The 17,043-nt window shown below is 46.6% G+C and overlaps 1 protein-coding gene across 2 annotated transcripts; it reads left to right on the forward strand.

Annotated features, from left to right (window-relative positions):
- The first annotated feature begins 219 nt into the window (after nt 1-219).
- Nucleotides 220-16,602, forward strand: RHEBL1 (RHEB like 1). 2 transcript variants are annotated; one of them, XM_083490587.1, is made up of 8 exons: nt 220-410; nt 6,410-6,481; nt 8,511-8,578; nt 8,892-8,974; nt 10,218-10,274; nt 12,075-12,122; nt 14,385-14,469; nt 16,389-16,602. In XM_083490587.1, the coding sequence occupies exons 1-8, from the start codon at nt 359-361 to the stop codon at nt 16,476-16,478; spliced, it is 555 nt and encodes a 184-aa protein (XP_083346713.1). In that variant the 5' UTR covers nt 220-358; the 3' UTR covers nt 16,479-16,602. The 2 variants fall into 2 exon arrangements, with proteins under 2 accessions (XP_083346713.1, XP_083346714.1); XM_083490588.1 differs by lacking the exon at nt 220-410 and adding an exon at nt 5,816-5,860.
- Nucleotides 16,603-17,043: the final 441 nt, after the last annotated feature.

Genomic DNA, 17,043 nt, shown 5'->3' on the forward strand with positions numbered 1-17,043 from the left:
TTATTATTATTATTAGGAAAGGCTCGGCTAAGCGCCCGGCCGGTTTCCCGCCCGGCGGAGCTCCTCACTTGCGCGTCGGGAAACGCCCCCCGCATCCTCCCCCGCGCCTCGCCTCGCCTCCCCCCCTCGCCGTTTTTCATGAATGGAACGGGAACACCTCCGCAGCGCGCACGCGCCCTCTTCCCCGGGGCCAATGAGGAGCGGCGGCTGTAGGCCAGTGTTGTGGTCACGTGGGCGTTTGTAGTTGCGGCGGCGGCGGCGCCCGCGGCTCTACTCTCCGGCGGGCTCTTTCATCGCGCGGCCCGCCCGCCTTGCGGCACCCCACGCCCCCCTCCCTCCCCACGCCCTGCGCCGGGCCATGCCGCTGGTGCGCTATCGGAAGGTCGTGATCCTGGGATACCGCTCTGTGGGTGAGGAAGTGGTCCAGATCGAGGAAGAGATGGGGAGGGGAGGGGGGCACGTGGCCAGGGGGTGGGTGCTCGGGAGGTGGCAAGGGGGGGGTCTCCTCGCGTAGCGGGGGGGGGGAGAGGAGCTTGCACGAGGGTCTGGCCGCGGAGGCTTGGAACAATCAAAGGGCGCGTGGGGAAGGGCGGGCAGGATCACGGGTGGGTGCTAAGAAGGGGTCGCGCGGAGTGGGGGTCCCCGGGGGGGGGCTGGTTTGGAAGCATGCCATGGGTGGGGTGGGGGTGGCCGGAAAGCGGGGAAGGATAAGGAAGCGGGTCTGGTGCGTGTGGCGAGGACGCCGCACGTGGTGCGCCCGGAGCAGCCCTTGCCATCCGGAGCGCGGGTGGGGAAGGCGGCGAGGATTGGGAGCAGCTGGGATAAATGACTTTTTTATATAGATCTGGGGAGGCTTTGGTTTTAGGGGGATGCGAGAGGACCGGGGAGGGGGATCGGCATCTCCAGGTGAGAAAGCGGAGAGGCTCTTCTGCGCCTTTCTAGCAGGAGGTGCGCGCGTGGAAGGGAGGATTTCGGCAGGTGTGTCCGCGCCAGGAACACCTGCCCGAGATTCCCTCCTTTCTCTACAGCTCTCTCTTAAAGGGGGTGGAGGGGGGAGCCCCGCCCTGGTCTAGGACTAGTCAGGTAGGTCTGATTCTATGGGCGACTTTGCTGGGGGGTCTTCGGAAATGTAGGTAGGGGGTGATTTGGGAAATAAGAATAGTAACACCACGTGCACCCTGATCTTCATGCTTAAAATATCGGGGAGGGGCAGGCACCAAAATCGTAGAACTTGAATATTGACAGGATCAGGCCAAACGGAAAACGGGGCAGTGTGGGGATTGGTGCCCTTTGATTCTCCGAGCAGCCCGTGTTTGGGGATGGGCTGCCCTGCTCTCTGTGTTGTGGGTTTCCTGTCTGAGAGCTTCCTGGGCTTGAAGTTCGTACATCCTGAGACAGAAACATTTCTCCCTTTGCTGGTGGCACAGAATAGTTGTTGCAAAGTGCCATAAATCTCCGCCAAGTGTGTGGGGGAGGGGGGAAATTGTGTGTGTGTGTGTTTTCAGGGGAAATCACAATGCTATTATAAGCCCCCTGCCCAAACTTCAAATCTTAGCATGTCCTATTAAATACTTGTTTAGGTATAAGTTGCTGGGGGGGGGGATTTGTTAAGATCTGCAGTGACGGAGTTAAAATTCTGCATGCATTTGCATCCAAGAGTAACACCTCCCCCCCTTTTTTCCTAGTCACCTATTTATAGTGAACTGGAGCCCTCCTTGCCTGCCCAGAAAAGCTTTAGCGGCTCCTGAGTCCAGAAAACTTGTAGCTTCTGGACAGCTTATTGCCTGACCTTTCCTAGTTTCTCCTTGGGGAGTTATTTGCACATGCACATTTCCCTGCTCATCTGACCTCTTCCCTGAACACAAATGCAAAAGGTCACTTGGGGTCTGTTTTCTATTAATTCACATGCAGTGGGAGGAAATGACCAGAGGTCAGAGGTCATAATGGGAGGCTGGGTGGTGAAATGGCTTGTTTTATTATATTAAGCCTTGGGCAGCCTTTTCTTCCTTGGGGTTGGGTGGGTAATAGAATCTTGATGTGCCTGTGCGTGAGAATTTTATTTTAAGGCTAGGGGTCCTTTCTGCGACAGAAGGGGTTAATACATTTCTAGTTGGCGTGGACCCTGTGTGCGTAATGTTTGGGTTGTTGATCCTCCCTCCTACAACCATCTGTGCCTTGTTTGAACAGGTCAAGCTGTAGCAAGAGTTCTGCTTTGCTGGTGTGGGGCTGTTGCAAAACAAAATGTTCCATGTTTGGTATGGGTAAATGCAGCCATATTTAATTGCACACCTCTGCTCTCTTGCAGCATTGAGCATCAGTGCCTTGGGATTGTCTTGTTGCATGCGCATGCAAACAAATGGTGATTTAGGGGAGTGTTCGGCCATGTCATTCCCCTGAATGAGGTTAAGACAATGACTTCACATTTCAATTTACTTTTCTTGGGCGTGCTGCTCCTTTTTTCGGTGTTTAGAGCCCATATTAAAAAGAATAAAGAGCCTCTCTTTGCTTCACAGATAATTTAGAGATGTCAGAAGGCTCTAGTAAGTTGGGCTGGAAGAACCCTGGGTGTCAGGTTGCCAATGTTCCTAAACATTCAAGGAATTTGAAATATTTCTTTCAACACAGCCAGGAGAATTCTAAGAATCCGTACTGCCATCTTCCCAACCTAGTGCCCTCTAGATGTTTTGAACTACAACTCCCATTAGTGGAAACCAGTAGAGCCATGTGAGCTGGGGTTGATGTGAGTTGTAGTCTGAGGACACAAGGTTGGGGGGTGGCTGTTCTAGAGCATTAGACTCAGATCTAAGGCACCTGGCTAGCTAGTCTGCAGTAGAGAATCGCAACAGAGCAGCATCTTTAAACTAGCTACATACTGTATAAATCCCTTCCCTTGTGGCTGAACTAAAAAGGATGCTGACTCAGCTATAATAATAATAATAATAATAATTTATACCCCGCCCATCTGGCTGGGCTTCCCCAGCCACTCTGGGCGGCTTCCCAAAAAAATTAAAATACTGTAATACATCAAACATTAAAAGCTTCCCTAAACAGGGCTGCCTTAAGATGTCTTCTAAAAGTTTAGTAGTTATTTTTCTCTTTGACATCTGGTGAGAGGGCGTTCCACAGGGAGGGCGCCACTACCGAGAAGACCCTCTGCCTGGTTCCCTGTAACTTGGCTTCTCGCAGTGAGGGAACCGGCAGAAGGCCCTTGGCGCTGGACCTCAGTGTCCGGGTAGAACGATGGGGGAGGAGACTCTCCTTCAGATATACTGGACCGAGGCCGTTTTGGGCTTTAAAGGTCAGCACCAACACTTTGAATTGTGCTCGGAAATGTACTGGGAGCCAATGTAGGTCTTTCAAAACCGGTGTTATGTGGTCTCAGTGGCCGCTCCCAGTCACCAGTCTAACTGCCGTGTTCTGGATTAGTTGTAGTTTCCTGGTCACCTTCAAAGGTAGCCCCATGTAGAGCGCATTGCAGTAGTCCAAGCGGGAGATAACCAGAGCAAGAACCACTCTGGTGAGAGAGTCCACGGGCAGGTAGGGTCTCAGCCTGCATACCAGATGGAGCTGGTAAACAGCTGCCCTGGACACAGAATTGACCTGCGCCTCCATGGACATCTGTGAGTCCAAAATGACTCCCAGGCTGCACACCTGGTCCTTCAGGGGCACAGTTACCCCATTCAGGACCAGGGAGTCCCCCACCCCCGCCCACCCTCTGTCCCCCCAAAACAGTACTACTTTCTTTTCGGGATTCAACCTCAATCTGTTAGCCGCCATCCAAGATCTTGGAGGAGTGTGGGAGGGCAAGAGTTAACAACAAGATGTACAGGCTAAACAGATTCATAAATTGTTCTGTGCACACTTATGTGCAAAGATGTGAACGTGACCCCAGATCCTTTCATGTGGCAAGTGCGGGAGGAATATGCTAAATGCTGTTAATACACCCTGGAGCTGCATCGTGGAGACAAATCTTTGCAGATCTTCTTGTTTTCTTCTGGCGCTTCCTCCATGGTCCACCAGGTGGGATGCAACATCTTTGGCTAGTTCACTAAATCCTTATGTACCTGGGCACAGCCCTTTCTTTTGTCACCAAGAGGAAGAAAGAGCAAAGACCTCTTCCTCTTGCCCATCGTTCTGCCCGGACACTTGAGGTCCAGCGCTGAGGGCCTTCTGGTGGTTCCCTCCCTGTGAGAAATGAGGTTACAGGGAACCAGGCAGAGGGCCTTCTTGGTAGTGGCACCCGCCCTGTGGAACGCCCTCCCACCAGATGTCAAAGAGAACAACAACTACCAGACTTTTAGAAAACATCTGAAGGCAGTCCTGTTTAGGGAAGCTTTTAATGTTTAATAGGTTATTGTATTTTAATATTTTGTTGGAAGCTGCCCCGAGTGGCTGGGGAAACCCAGCCAGATGGGCGGGGTATAAATATTATTATTATCATTATGTTTCCCCACTTCTGCTCATCCCATCCTCTGGTCCAGATGACCTCTTGGGCTTGTGGGCTTCCCCCAAGGCATGAGATGAGGCCCCTTCTGCATGTACCAGCAGATGTCTACGCTGCTGGCTCTTCTGTTTTCCTCCAGACTACTTGGCAACACACAAACAGCCTTGGGGAACCAGCTTTGTAGCCTAATTAGGCGCAACATTGCAGCCCATGAGCCAGTCTCCTTGCATTCAGAGACGTGTGTGTGTTGCCAAACTCAATTGATGGTGAGGAGGAGCCCATAGCTGATACATGGCTATCCAAATATTGATCCGCAATACTGAATGCTTGTATTTGCTTGATGGCGTTAAATAAAACAACATTGCCTGAACTGACCCCCAAACAATGACTTACACATTGGTACTGGCTAAAAGCTGCTGACATATTGATTGCTTTTCACTGTACAGGGGGGGAAAAACCCTTTCTCATCTCAGTTGGATTAATACTGCAGGATTTGAGACACGGTACATATATCTAAGACTGTAGTCCTGTGCTCATTTATCTGAAAGTGATGGGACTTACTTCTGCAAAAGCTTATATACATTGAGCTGTAAATTTAGTAGATGAATTTGTTTAAGAGGGAATCCACAAGATAATTGATATTAAGCAATGAGTATGTTTTAAATTTCTTGACTGAATAACCGAGTGATATAATCAATTTGTTAAAATTAAAAATTAAAAGCACGAAATAGCACCACTGAGGATTAACCATTGAGAGTTTTATGGAGCCTTAAACACAAGGGGTTGTTGTATTCAACAGTGCACAAAGTTAAAGAGAATTGGCATTGATCTTCTGCTATCAGGTCATTTTGTGTAAGAAAGTCCACAAGTGGACTGGTTGTATCTGTATGTACAGTTTGTAAAGGATAAGAAAAAACAGGGAAGTTTCACAGCATTTTTATTGAACGTGTGAAGTTTATAATTGGCTGGCAGGTATTAAGAATACAGTGGTGCCCCGCAAGACGAATGCCTTGCAAGACGAAAAACTCGCTAGACGAAAGGGTTTTGCGGTTTTTGAGCTGCTTCGCAAGACGAATTTCCCTATGGGCTTGCTTCGCAAGACGAAAATGTCTTGCAAGTTTGTTTCCTTTTTCTTAACACCGTTAATACAGTTGCGACTTGACTTCAAGGAGTAACTCATAAAACGCGGTGTGGTAGCCTTTTTTGAGGTTTTTGAAGACTTTGGTGATTTTTGAAGCTTTTCCAAAACTTTTCCGACACCGTGCTTCACAAGACGAAAAATTCGCTAGGCGGAAAAACTCGCGGAACGAATTAATTTCGTCTTGCGAGGCACCACTGTATATGCGGCATGCCCATCTATACACAGGCTCCAGTATGAAGAAAATTGTAAACAGAGGGTCCCAGAAGGCATGAAATGTAAGAGCCACAATTTGTGACAAGTATATTCAAAGATAAAGTGTTTTCCCCTAAAAGCCCTCCACTCTGCAAATTCACATCAGATCTTCAAATCAACTGAATGTGTTAGTGTTTTCTGTATATCAAATAGTACCATGAAGACAACTTTCATTATTTACTTCCCCCCTTTGAAGATCTGTCACCAGCCTAAAAATTCACATTTGCATTTTTTTAGGTTTTCAAGAGACAATTCCCTCTGCCTCTTTTGAGTTCATCCAAATTATTCTAGAGCTCTCAACCATTTGTCCATTGCCCACCTTGAGTTATCGCAGGGACGATAGTGGTTTAAAACTAAATTACTTTGCTCTATCACTGTGTTTCGCCTCACCCCAGAACTTAAGCGTGGGAATTTCCTTGACAGGTGGGGTGATCTTAAACTGGGGGATCAGTGTAATTTTGGGGGGACCTGCTGGAGGTGTTTGTTTTTCTCTGAATGCTGAGTTTATTGGTTGCTGAGATCCAAAGAGCACACCTGAGGCAAGGCTTTCTTTTCTCATCTTTCCTCTTCAGGTAAAACATCCCTTGCACACCAGTTCATTGATGGGGAGTTTCTGGAGTGTTACGATCCTACAGTGGAAAGCAGTAAGTGTTGTGGTTAGATCTTTTCTGGGTATATCTAGGCTCTTGTTTGTTACAGTCAAGCAGTGATCGAGATAGAGGGAAGTCTTGATCATTGGTAGATATATATTTTCTTTGACTCACGGGCAGAGCAATAGAGCCCTATTTCTGTACCAAGCGAAGCAAAAACAGACTGTTTTGGGTTTCAGGTGATGCCAAAAGTCAAATAGCTCTTGTGCATAGCTGGGATGTTGTGTGGAAAGCTCAAGTGTTTTCTCCCCAGCGATAAACGGATTCAGTAGCACCTCTCCTCACTTCCTGCCAGGCCGCAAACCCTCCCTCATCGCAAGAGTCCTTTCCTGTTTTCGAAGGGGGCTGCCACGCACACCCACTTCATACAGCGGAACATTATTTAGGTTATCTGAAGGCTAATTTCCCCCATAAATCTGCCTTGTCCACTTCCGGTTTGCCCTGTGTGGTGATCACTCCTGGGGAATTACTTTTTTTGGGGGGGGAGGGGGGAGATTTATCTACCCAAAACATTTCCCTGAGTTGGTATGGTGTCAGATATTTTTAGCGATAATTGTCTGTTGGGGTTTGTGCATGTATTGGAGATAGCCACTTTCGTTCCTTTGTAACTGCCTGGGCTTGGTAGCTGACAATTATTATTTCTACGAGCTGGTGGGAGAATTGTAAATGTGCCCCTGAGCACATGCAGAATGCCTTTCCATTCCTGCTGAGCAAATGCACCTCCTGCGAATTCTGGTGCTACCCTGCAAATAATCAGGTGAATCTAACTCTGCGCGGGATCTGGATATAAGCTGTCATGACACACACACAGAGGGCATCTTTGTCCGCTTTGCCTGCTTCTACTAAGCAGTGACTGGAGCCAAAAGTTTCAGGGGTCCTTTTGCAGCCAGCTTCTTTTGCAGCTGCTTTGGGGAAAGCCAATTTACTCCAGGCAGATGCTCCAAAAAACATAATGGCTATGATCAAAACAATCCATATCTGCACCTGGGCTTTTGTGGCTGTTCATTTCTGCTTTAGCTGTGCAACATATGCACACACTCTCTCCTTGCCAATTTACTCTTTAAATCCACAATGCGGCAGCTAGACTGGTGACTGGGAGCGGCCGCTGAGACCGTATAACACCGGTCTTGAAAGACCTACACTGGCTCCCAGTACATTTCCGAGCACAATTCAAAGTGTTGGTGCTGACCTTTAAAGCCCTAAACGGCCTTGGCCCAGTATGCCTGAAGGAGTGTCTCCATCTCCATCGTTCTGCCCGGACACTGAGGTCCAGCGCCGAGGGCCTTCTGGCGGTTCCCTCCCTGCGAGAAGCCAAGTTACAGGGAACCAGGCAGAGGGCCTTCTCGGTAGTGGCACCCGCCCTGTGGAACGCCCTCCCAACAGATGCCAAAAAGAAAAATAAATACTAAACTTTTAGAAGACATCGTAAGGCAGCCCTGTTTAGGGAAGCTTTTAATGTTTAATATGTTATTGTATTTTAGTGTTTGTTGGAAGCCGCCCAGAGTGGCTGGGGAAACCCAGCCAGATGGGTGGGGTATAAATAATATATTATTATTATTATTATTATTATTATTATTATTATTATTATTATTATTATTATTATCATCTCCCTTGTTAATCTCTCCCACACCCAAGTTTTTTAAAAAAGACTTTTACGGCGTGCAGAAAAGCCATAACAGACGAGCCCTGCATGTGCACATAGCAATATTTTCAAGGCCTCTGCTCCTTGAGAGTTTTCCCAATATCTGTTTTGCGAGAAGACGCCGCAAAAGCAATTGCTTTGCTGTTGCTTCCTCAGCTCAGGTGAAACAGCATTGGCTTGACAGCCAGGCAGTGATGGGGACACAAGGGACAGATTATAGTGGCTGGCCGAGGACTAAACTGGCAGGGGGAGAAAGGGGGGATAAAAATAGCTTGAGCACAGAACTTTGGGGTGGAGCCAAGGATGTGGCTTAGTTTGGGGAGGGGTGCAGCAGGCACAACGTTGCTGTAAATTGCCTTCTTCCCTCGCTTCCCACTTTAGCTTACAACAAAATGTTGATGCTGGGAAAGGATGAATTCCATCTGCAACTAGTGGACACTGCCGGGCAGGTAAGAGAGGTTGTCTTTGTTCGTCTATTGATATTTCACTGCTCTCCCGCAGCACTGTGGCCTATGGGATTAATTGCTTGCTTTGACACACGGTCCCGAAAGGCCCATAGTGCAGGGAGGTATCTCGAGAAAATTCATCTGAACTTTGCCAGAGATCCATTATCTGGGCAGGAGTCACGTCCTGAAGCATGGTCCACACACGTGTGCATTCATGGGCTTCAAAACGGGCCGATTGCTGAACTGGGTTGTCTTCAGATTCACGAAACGTATCGACATCAAAGAGCCTCTTCCTCTCTGTTTTGTTTCTGTCCAGGATGAATACACGATCTTGCCTCACTCATTTACCATTGGCATTCATGGCTACGTGCTGGTGTATTCCGTGACATCTCTCAAGAGGTAAGAAGGCCAAGAGTTTGGTGTGTTGATGGAGGCTGCTCTGAGCGGTTGACCTTAGGGCTGGGCGATACCTGGTTTTCAGTACAGTGGTACCTCGGGTTACATACGCTTCAGGTTACATATGCTTCAGGTTACAGACTCCGCTAACCCAGAAATAGTACCTCGGGTTAAGAACTTTGCTTCAGGATGAGAACAGAAATCGTGCTCCGGTGGTGTGGCGGCAGTGAGAGGCCCCATTAGCTAAAGTGGTGCTTCGGGTTAAGAACAGTTTCAGGTTAAGAACGGACCTCCGGAATGAATTAAGTTCGTAACCTGAGATACCACTGTATACCCGTATATCACAATATTGACTGGTTTCACGGTTTTTCCCACATTGTGGTTTTTGCATAGTGCATGCACACACACATATATCATGATACAGTCATACCTTGGAAGTCAAACGTAATCCGTTCGACTTCCAAAACATTCGGAAGCCGAAGTGCGGCTTCTGATTGGCTGCAGGAAGCTCCTGCAGCCAATCAGAAGCCACAGAAGCCCCGTCAGATGTTCGGCTTCCAAAGAATGGTCACAAACCGCAACACTCGCTTCTGGGTTTGTGGCGTTCAGGAGCCAAAACGTTCGACTTGCAAGGCGTTCGGGATCCAAGGTACAGTCGTATTGCCTGGTCAAAAATTATGAAACCAGTTTCACGCTATGGACTTAAAACCAGTTATGGATGATATATTGATATATCACCCAGCCCTAGTTGATGGTACAGGGCCTTGCTGCCTTGCAAATCTACTCAAATGATTTGAGAGAAGGTCCTGTAATAGCCTTAATTTTTCTCTTCCCAATTCCAGTTTTCCACGTTTCCATAACCCTTTCCAAATGCTCCACAACTGATGGCCTCTGTTCTTTTTCTGTTCTAAATGGAACCATTCAGTTTAATGCTATTTTTTCACATATTCCAGTCAATTGTTGGAGCTAAGCACTTGAATGCGGGACAAAATCAGCCATGCTGAGCTTTCTACTTCCGTGCAAATCAGTAGGACCACATTCAGAACTACAGTTCCCAGAGTGGTTTCATCATAGTCAATCCTTCTTCACAGGCAACTCTGGGAATTGTAGCTCTGTGAAAGGAAAGGGGTACCATAGTGCTTTAAATGCCTGTCGTGAATATGGTCTGTATAGCTTAACCTGAGGGACACTGTCTTGTGTTCGAGAAGTGACATTCTATCATTCTTCCTCTTTTCTCTCTTCTCAGTTTTCAAGTGGTAAAGTCTTTACACAGCAAGTTATATGAAAGCAGAGGAAAGACAAGGTAAATATTAATTTGGTGGCGTGCGGGCAAGAAAGAGCACAATTGGAAAGAATTCTAGAATGGAAGTAAAGGCTCTTGCGAGCCTTCTTGTGAGGAATCCTATTCGGAATAAGGAAATTTCCCTTAAAAAGGGAAATGTGTGTTTTTCTATGGAATGTTTGGGAGGAAATAAGATGGTAAATAACAAACTAAATATTGATGTATGTAATTTTTATTTCTTAATTATATTTAGTGGTAGTATGGTTGTATTGTTTTTTGTAACATAAAATCATTCAATAAAAATTATTATTATTATTTTTTTAAAAAGGGAAACGTTGACAACTATGAGGTGTGGGCATGTGCTTGGCATGTGCCTCCAAAAGTCAGTCACATATGTAGGTCTGTGAGGGTTCTCCTAACAACTTTCAGCACCCTTCACAAACTACAGCTCCCAGAAATCTTTGAGGGAAGACATGGCTGTTTAAAGCGGTATCATAGCTCTTTTACTGCATGGTGTGGGTGTTGTTATAGTAATATGTGCTGTTTTTCTTGAAATTATTTCTATGGTTTAATAGAGTTTATACAGTCGTACCTTGGAAGTTGAACGGAATCTCTTCCAGAAGTCCGTTTGACTTCCAAAACCAAAGCGCGGCTTCAGATTGGCTGCAGGAAGCTCCTGCAGCCAATTGGAAGCCCTGTTGGACGTTCGGGTTCCAAAGAACGTTTGCAAACCGGAACACTCACTTCCGGGTTTGCGGCATTCAGGAGCCAGAACGTCCGAGTGCCAAGGAGTTTGGGATCCAAGGTACGACTGTATATGTATATAGTTTTATTTCTAACATTCTTTAATTGTTTTTTAATGCTTGCTTTTTCTTTTAGCCACCAGTCTGATCAAAGTTCAGGGACTATGGGAGTTGAGGTCCAATCATAGCTGTCAACTTTTCCCTTTTCTTGCGAGGAATCCTATTCGGAATAAGGGAATTTCCCTTTAAAAAGGGGAAACGTTGGCAGCTATGGGTCCAATGGACAGTCACAGCTTCTCCACCTCTCCTCTAAGCCCAGGCTTTCCCAAACTCGGGTCGCCAGCTGTTTTTGGACTACAGTTCCCATAATCCCTGAACGCTCATCCTTGCTAGCTAGGGATGATGGGAGTTGTAGTCCAAAAACAGCTGGCGACCCAAGTTTGGGAGACCCTGCCCTTAAACGACACACAGTGACGTGGTACAAATCGTTTCATGGAACCATAGAATTGGAAGGGACCCCAAGTCGGTCATTGGATGCGACCCCCTGAAATGCAGGAATAATTTCTGATTGAGTTCTGCAAGGAAAGTAGCAGCTCCCATCAGAAATGCATTTCCTTGCAAGAGAAGTGCCACAGTTCTTGTCTTGCCAGCTCCTATGCAAGAGCAGCCTTTGAGGCAGGAGCTGGTAAGATGCTGAACCCCTGGCTGTTGGAAGTGCTTTGGTGAGTTTGTTTTGGGGTTGAGCCCTCCACTTTTCCTAAGAAAAGAGAGAGCCAGTGTGGTGTAGTGGTTAAGAGTGGTGGACTTGTAATCTGGGGAACCGGGTTCGCGTCTCCGCTCCTCCACATACAGCTGCTGGGTGACCTTGGGCTGGTCACACTTCTTTGAAGTCTCTCAGCCCCACTCACAGAGTGTTTGTTGTGGGGGAGGAAGGGAAAGGAAATTGTTAGCCTCTTTGAGACTCCTTCGGGTAGTGATAAAGCGGGTTATCAAATCCAAACTACTACTCCTCCTCCTCCTCCTCTTCTTCTTCTTCTTCTTCTTCTTCTTCTTAGAGTGTCTCTTTCTCCTTTGGCAGGATGCCGGTAGTGCTTGTTGGCAATAAAGCTGATCTGTCTCTAGAAAGGTAAGAGCTTTGCCTTCTCTCGCCTGAGAACCAGGGTGGATAAAAATCAGTGATTTTTTTTAAAATAAAAATAAAAAAGCAGTATTTTAGGTTTTTTAAAATCGGATTTTTTTTTATTTAAATCGGATTTTTTAAATTTAAATCAGATTTTTAAAATAAAATGCTTTTGGAGGAAAAACCTTTCTAAAGACAGTTTTCTGTTTAAGTTACGTTATAGTCCAAAGGCTATTCATCAGGAAATAAGGATTTGTTTTGAGTTGTTCATGTGTGCTAAAACTCACATCGGTTAACAAATATGCTATAATGTTATTATCTTAGTTAAATAGATTGTTTTAATTGTTATTAAGGAAATGATTGTTTTTCTCCTTCCAATAAAGTATAGCAGAAATGTTGTCCAAATAGAAAAATAATTTCATAATTGCCTGTCTTTGTACAGTGATACCTCGGGTTACATACGCTTCAGGGTACAGACTCCGCTAACCCAGAAATAGTGCTTCAGGTTAAGAACTTTGCTTCAGGATAAGAACAGAAATCGGGCTCCGGCAGCATGGCAGCAGCAGGAGGCCCCATTAGCTAAAGTGGTGCTTCAGGTTAAGAACAGTTTCAGGTTAAGTATGGACCTCTGGAACGAATTAAGCACTTAACCCGAGGTACCACTGTATTTCTAATAGTATAACCAAATCAGTGATTTTTGATAGAACTGTAAAAACTACTCTGAAAATTTATTATTCCAAAAATGAAACCTTCCTCTGGTTGTAAATATTAAGATTATATCAGCAAGAATGAGTCTTTTTGTAAAAAAAATAATGATTTAAATCAAGTCTTACCGACTAGTGATTTAAATCTATTTGATTTAAATTAAATCCACCCCGCTGAGAACATACAGCCTGAGCCTTAAGGATGGGATATGGTTGCTTCTGTCTGTCTCTTTTCAAACATCGGGCATAAAAGCAGCCATTTTGGGATTGGGGAGGTTAATTTTTTTTGTGGTTAAATTTTTGATCTCTTAGAACAAATGCTGTTTCTTTATGTCTCTCACTAGGATCACATTCAACTTCGCTTAATTGAAGATCGTTTCTATTATCATTCCTTGATGATGATAATAATGGGAGGGGGGTTTTTTGGGTTGTTTTCATGTATTCTCTCACACTAGGTATGCTTGCGCACGCCTTGCCACAGTATAAATGGTGCATTGTGCGAGCCGACCCCTATCTCCTTGCTGGGCTCCAATCTTGCCATATTCCAAACATTCATAACATTCCAAAGTAGAATTCTGCCTTGAATAGGCCCCTGTTGTAAGCGCCAAAGGAATCTGTTGGTTCCTGATTCTAGGGATCAGGGTCACGCGTTTCTGAAATGTAAAACATTTCTACATCAAAACGGGACTCTTATGATTGACATAGGGGGAAATCCAGCATTTTGGTGGTTGGGTTTTTTTACGGAGGATTCTAGTCCTTGTGGAGGCAATAAAAGTTTTCGAAACACATCAGTGTTAGTCAAAAGCTTTGAACATCAGTGTTAGTCAAAAGCTTTGAATGTAGATGAGAACTGAGCATGGATGGGAACAAGTTTATTCTTTCGCCCTCTAAAAACAAAATAAAGCTAAAGGGACCTTGACCATTAGGCCCAGTCATGGCCGACTCTGGGGTTGCGGCACTCATCTCACTTTATTGGCCGAGGGAGCCAGCGTAGTTTCCGGGTCATGTGGCCAGCATGACAAAGCCGCTTCTGGCGAACCAAAGCAGCACACGGAAATGCCGTTCACCTTCCCGCCAAAGCGGTACCTATTTATCTACTTGCACTTTGACGTGCTTTTGAACTGCTAGGTTGGCAGGAGCAGGGACCGAGCAATGGGAGCTCATCCCATTGTGGGGATTCGAACCACCGACCTTCTGATCGGCAAGTCCTAGGCTCAGTGGTTTAACCCACAGCGCCACCCACGTTCCTAAAACAAAATATTGCAACCCAAATAATGTCCTAAATAATTCTGTTTCCTATAACACACCCGTACCTTTTTTGATGCATGCAAAGTAATAATAATAGGAATAATAATAATTTTATTATTTATAGCTCATTCTTCTGGCTGTGTTTCCCCAACCACTCTGGGCGGCATACAGCGCTGTCTGATTTATTTTCATTAATTTTACCCAGCTGCTTCGCCGGTCCCAGATCTTCAGCATCAGGTGTCTCAAATGACAACCTGTAGTGGTGAACTGATGTCTCCTCTGCTTTCATCTCCTCCCCTTTGTGTATGTGTTTTAGCCGTCAGGTGAAGACTGATGAAGGCCGGAAGCTTGCCGATTCTTGGGGCGCCGTGTTCTTGGAATCCTCAGCAAAAGAAAACCAGGTACGATACCTGTTTGTTGTGCTCTTGCACTGGGAGGCAACTGAGTGTGACTTTCTGATGTCCACAGAAACCTCCCTTTCTTCTTCCAGTGGTTTGAGCATTGCCACGACTTTGTTTTTGATGTGGAATTAGCAGGCGGCCTCTGTTTCAGTTACTAGAATTTCAGAGCCCCTGTATCTAGGAATGGGCAGTTTCCTCGCTTATTCTTTACTGTCTGTAAAGCGGGTGGCGCAGTGATCTAAACCACTGAGCCTCTTGGGCTTGCTGGTCAGAAGGTCAGCTGTTCGAATCTCTGTGACGGGATGAGCTCCCATTGCTCTGTCCTGGCTCCTGCCAACCTAGCAGTTCGAAAGCACACCAGCACAAGTAGATAAATAAGCACCTTTGCGGCAGGAAGGTAAACAGCGTTTCCATACGCTCTGGTTTCCGTCACGGTGTTCTGTTGTGCCAGAAGCAGTTTAGTCATGCTAGCCACATGACCCGGAAAGCTGTCTGTGAACAAGCGCCGGCTCCCTTGGCCTGAAAGTGAGATGAATGCTGCAGCCTCATAGTCACCTTTGACTGGACTTAACCGGCCAGGGGTCCTTTACGTTTACTGCCTGCCATAAGATACTGGGGTACCTTGGGTTACATACGCTTCAGGTTACAGACTCCGCTAACCCAGAAATAGTGCTTCAGGTTAAGAACTTTGCTTCAGGATGAGAACAGAAACAGGACTCCGGCAGCAGCAAGAGGCCCCATTAGCTAAAGTAGTGCTTCAGGTTAAGAACAGTTTCAGGTTAAGAACAGACCTCCGGAACGAATTAAGTACTTAACCTGAGGTACCACTGTAATTGCAAAGGTAGGTGCAGGTGTAATCTCAAGTGCTTCCAGCTGCAGAAGGGAGACTTGCCCCTGGCCCAGGCACCTCACCAAAGAACACATAAAACAGGGATAGACACCTTGTCCAAACCCACCCACCGTGTTGCTGGACTCCCATAATCCACAACCGTGCTGGCTGGGGCTCATTGGAGCTGAGCAACATCCTGCGGCCAATGGGTTTGCCATCCTTGCAAACCTCAGAAGGATCCTCGCCATCCTCAAAATGTCAGGGACTGGACTGAGGAGGAATGGTGGGTTTTCTGAACCTTCCCAAGGGCAGGAGGGCAGTATTGATTTAGAATAGCGGTTTGCAGAAGGGCATAGTCCAGAGGGGAAAAGCTGGGAAATACTGGGTGAGGAGCAGCTAGAAGAGCACTAGGAGAGAGACAGCTGGCAGATTCACTGTCCTTGGACTGCATTCCTGAAGCCCCCCCTTCCGCTAATAATAATAATAATAATAATAATAATAATAATAATAATAATAATAAATAAATAAATTATTTATACCCCGCCCACCTGGCTGGGTTTCCCCAGCCACTGTTGGCAGCTCCCAGCAGAATATTAAAAACACGATAAAACATCCCTCAACAGGGCTGCCTTCATTTGTCTTCTGAAAGTCGGATAGTTGTTTATTTCCTTGACTTCTGAGGGAAGGGCGTTCCACAGGGTGGGCGCCACCACCGAGAAGGCCCTCTGCCTGGTTCCCTGCAACCTCACTTGTCGCAGTGAGGGAACCGCCAGAAGGCCCTTGGAGCTGGACCTCAGAGTCCGGGCCGAACAATGTGGGTAGAGACGCTCCTTCAGGCATTCTGGGATTACCCATCGTAGGAGTGACGTAGATTAATGGGGATGGAGGGGGCGAGCCTTTACTGGGAGCAACGCCGTTTTTTAGCGTGATTATTAAAGAATTTATCTGGTAAGAACGCTCCTTTTGTTTGGCCTGCTTAATTCCTGCCCCCGGGGGAGGCATCCGATTCCCCGAAGCCTGACAAACGCAGCAGCGTTCCCCTTCTCCTCTTGGGTAACCCAGGTGCATTTTGCCTTTCTGTGCCTCGCAGATGACCCAAGGTGTCTTCACCAGGATCATTGAGGAAATCGATCGTGTGGACAACTCCTACGGCGAACAGCGCGGCTGCATCCTGATGTGACGATGCTCCTTTTCCCTGCCGGAAGCCGTTCTGCTGGTGGGAGGGGGGTGTCGAGAGAGTCAGGCCAACTCAGGACAGGCATCGCAGCTCCCGAGAGGCCCTGAAGAGCAGGTCTGGAATAGCTTACGGGTAATCCACACACACAAACACAGTATACCTCATTGCTCGTCCTCTATACAAGACGGCTACGTTTTGCACATTCGTTTGCTGGAAGCAATCTGTGTATGTATATGTGTATATGTATATGTATATGTATATATATATATAGATATATAGATATGTATTGCCAAATGTTTACAGAACCGGGAGGGTGTGGGAGCACAACAGGATCTATTTATGTTTTTTGACGGAGGAGCTCTTCTGTATATTTATAACCGTTTAATTACTAGGCGCACAAGTTTACACACATAGGTGTCTGTTCACTATTAAGCGTAAAGGAAAGGCAGCTGAATGTAAGTTTTTCTCAGTGAGATCCATTGAGAGGGGCCGGTTCTCTGGTCTGTAGTTTTCCTTCTGTGGCAGCTGTGAACTCCTGTCCCGGGAATGCAGTTGGGTTTTTCAGCCG

The sequence above is a fragment of the Podarcis liolepis genome (genome assembly GCF_965112155.1).
Source record: "Podarcis liolepis genome assembly, chromosome: 2".
Taxonomy (NCBI): domain Eukaryota; kingdom Metazoa; phylum Chordata; class Lepidosauria; order Squamata; family Lacertidae; genus Podarcis; species Podarcis liolepis.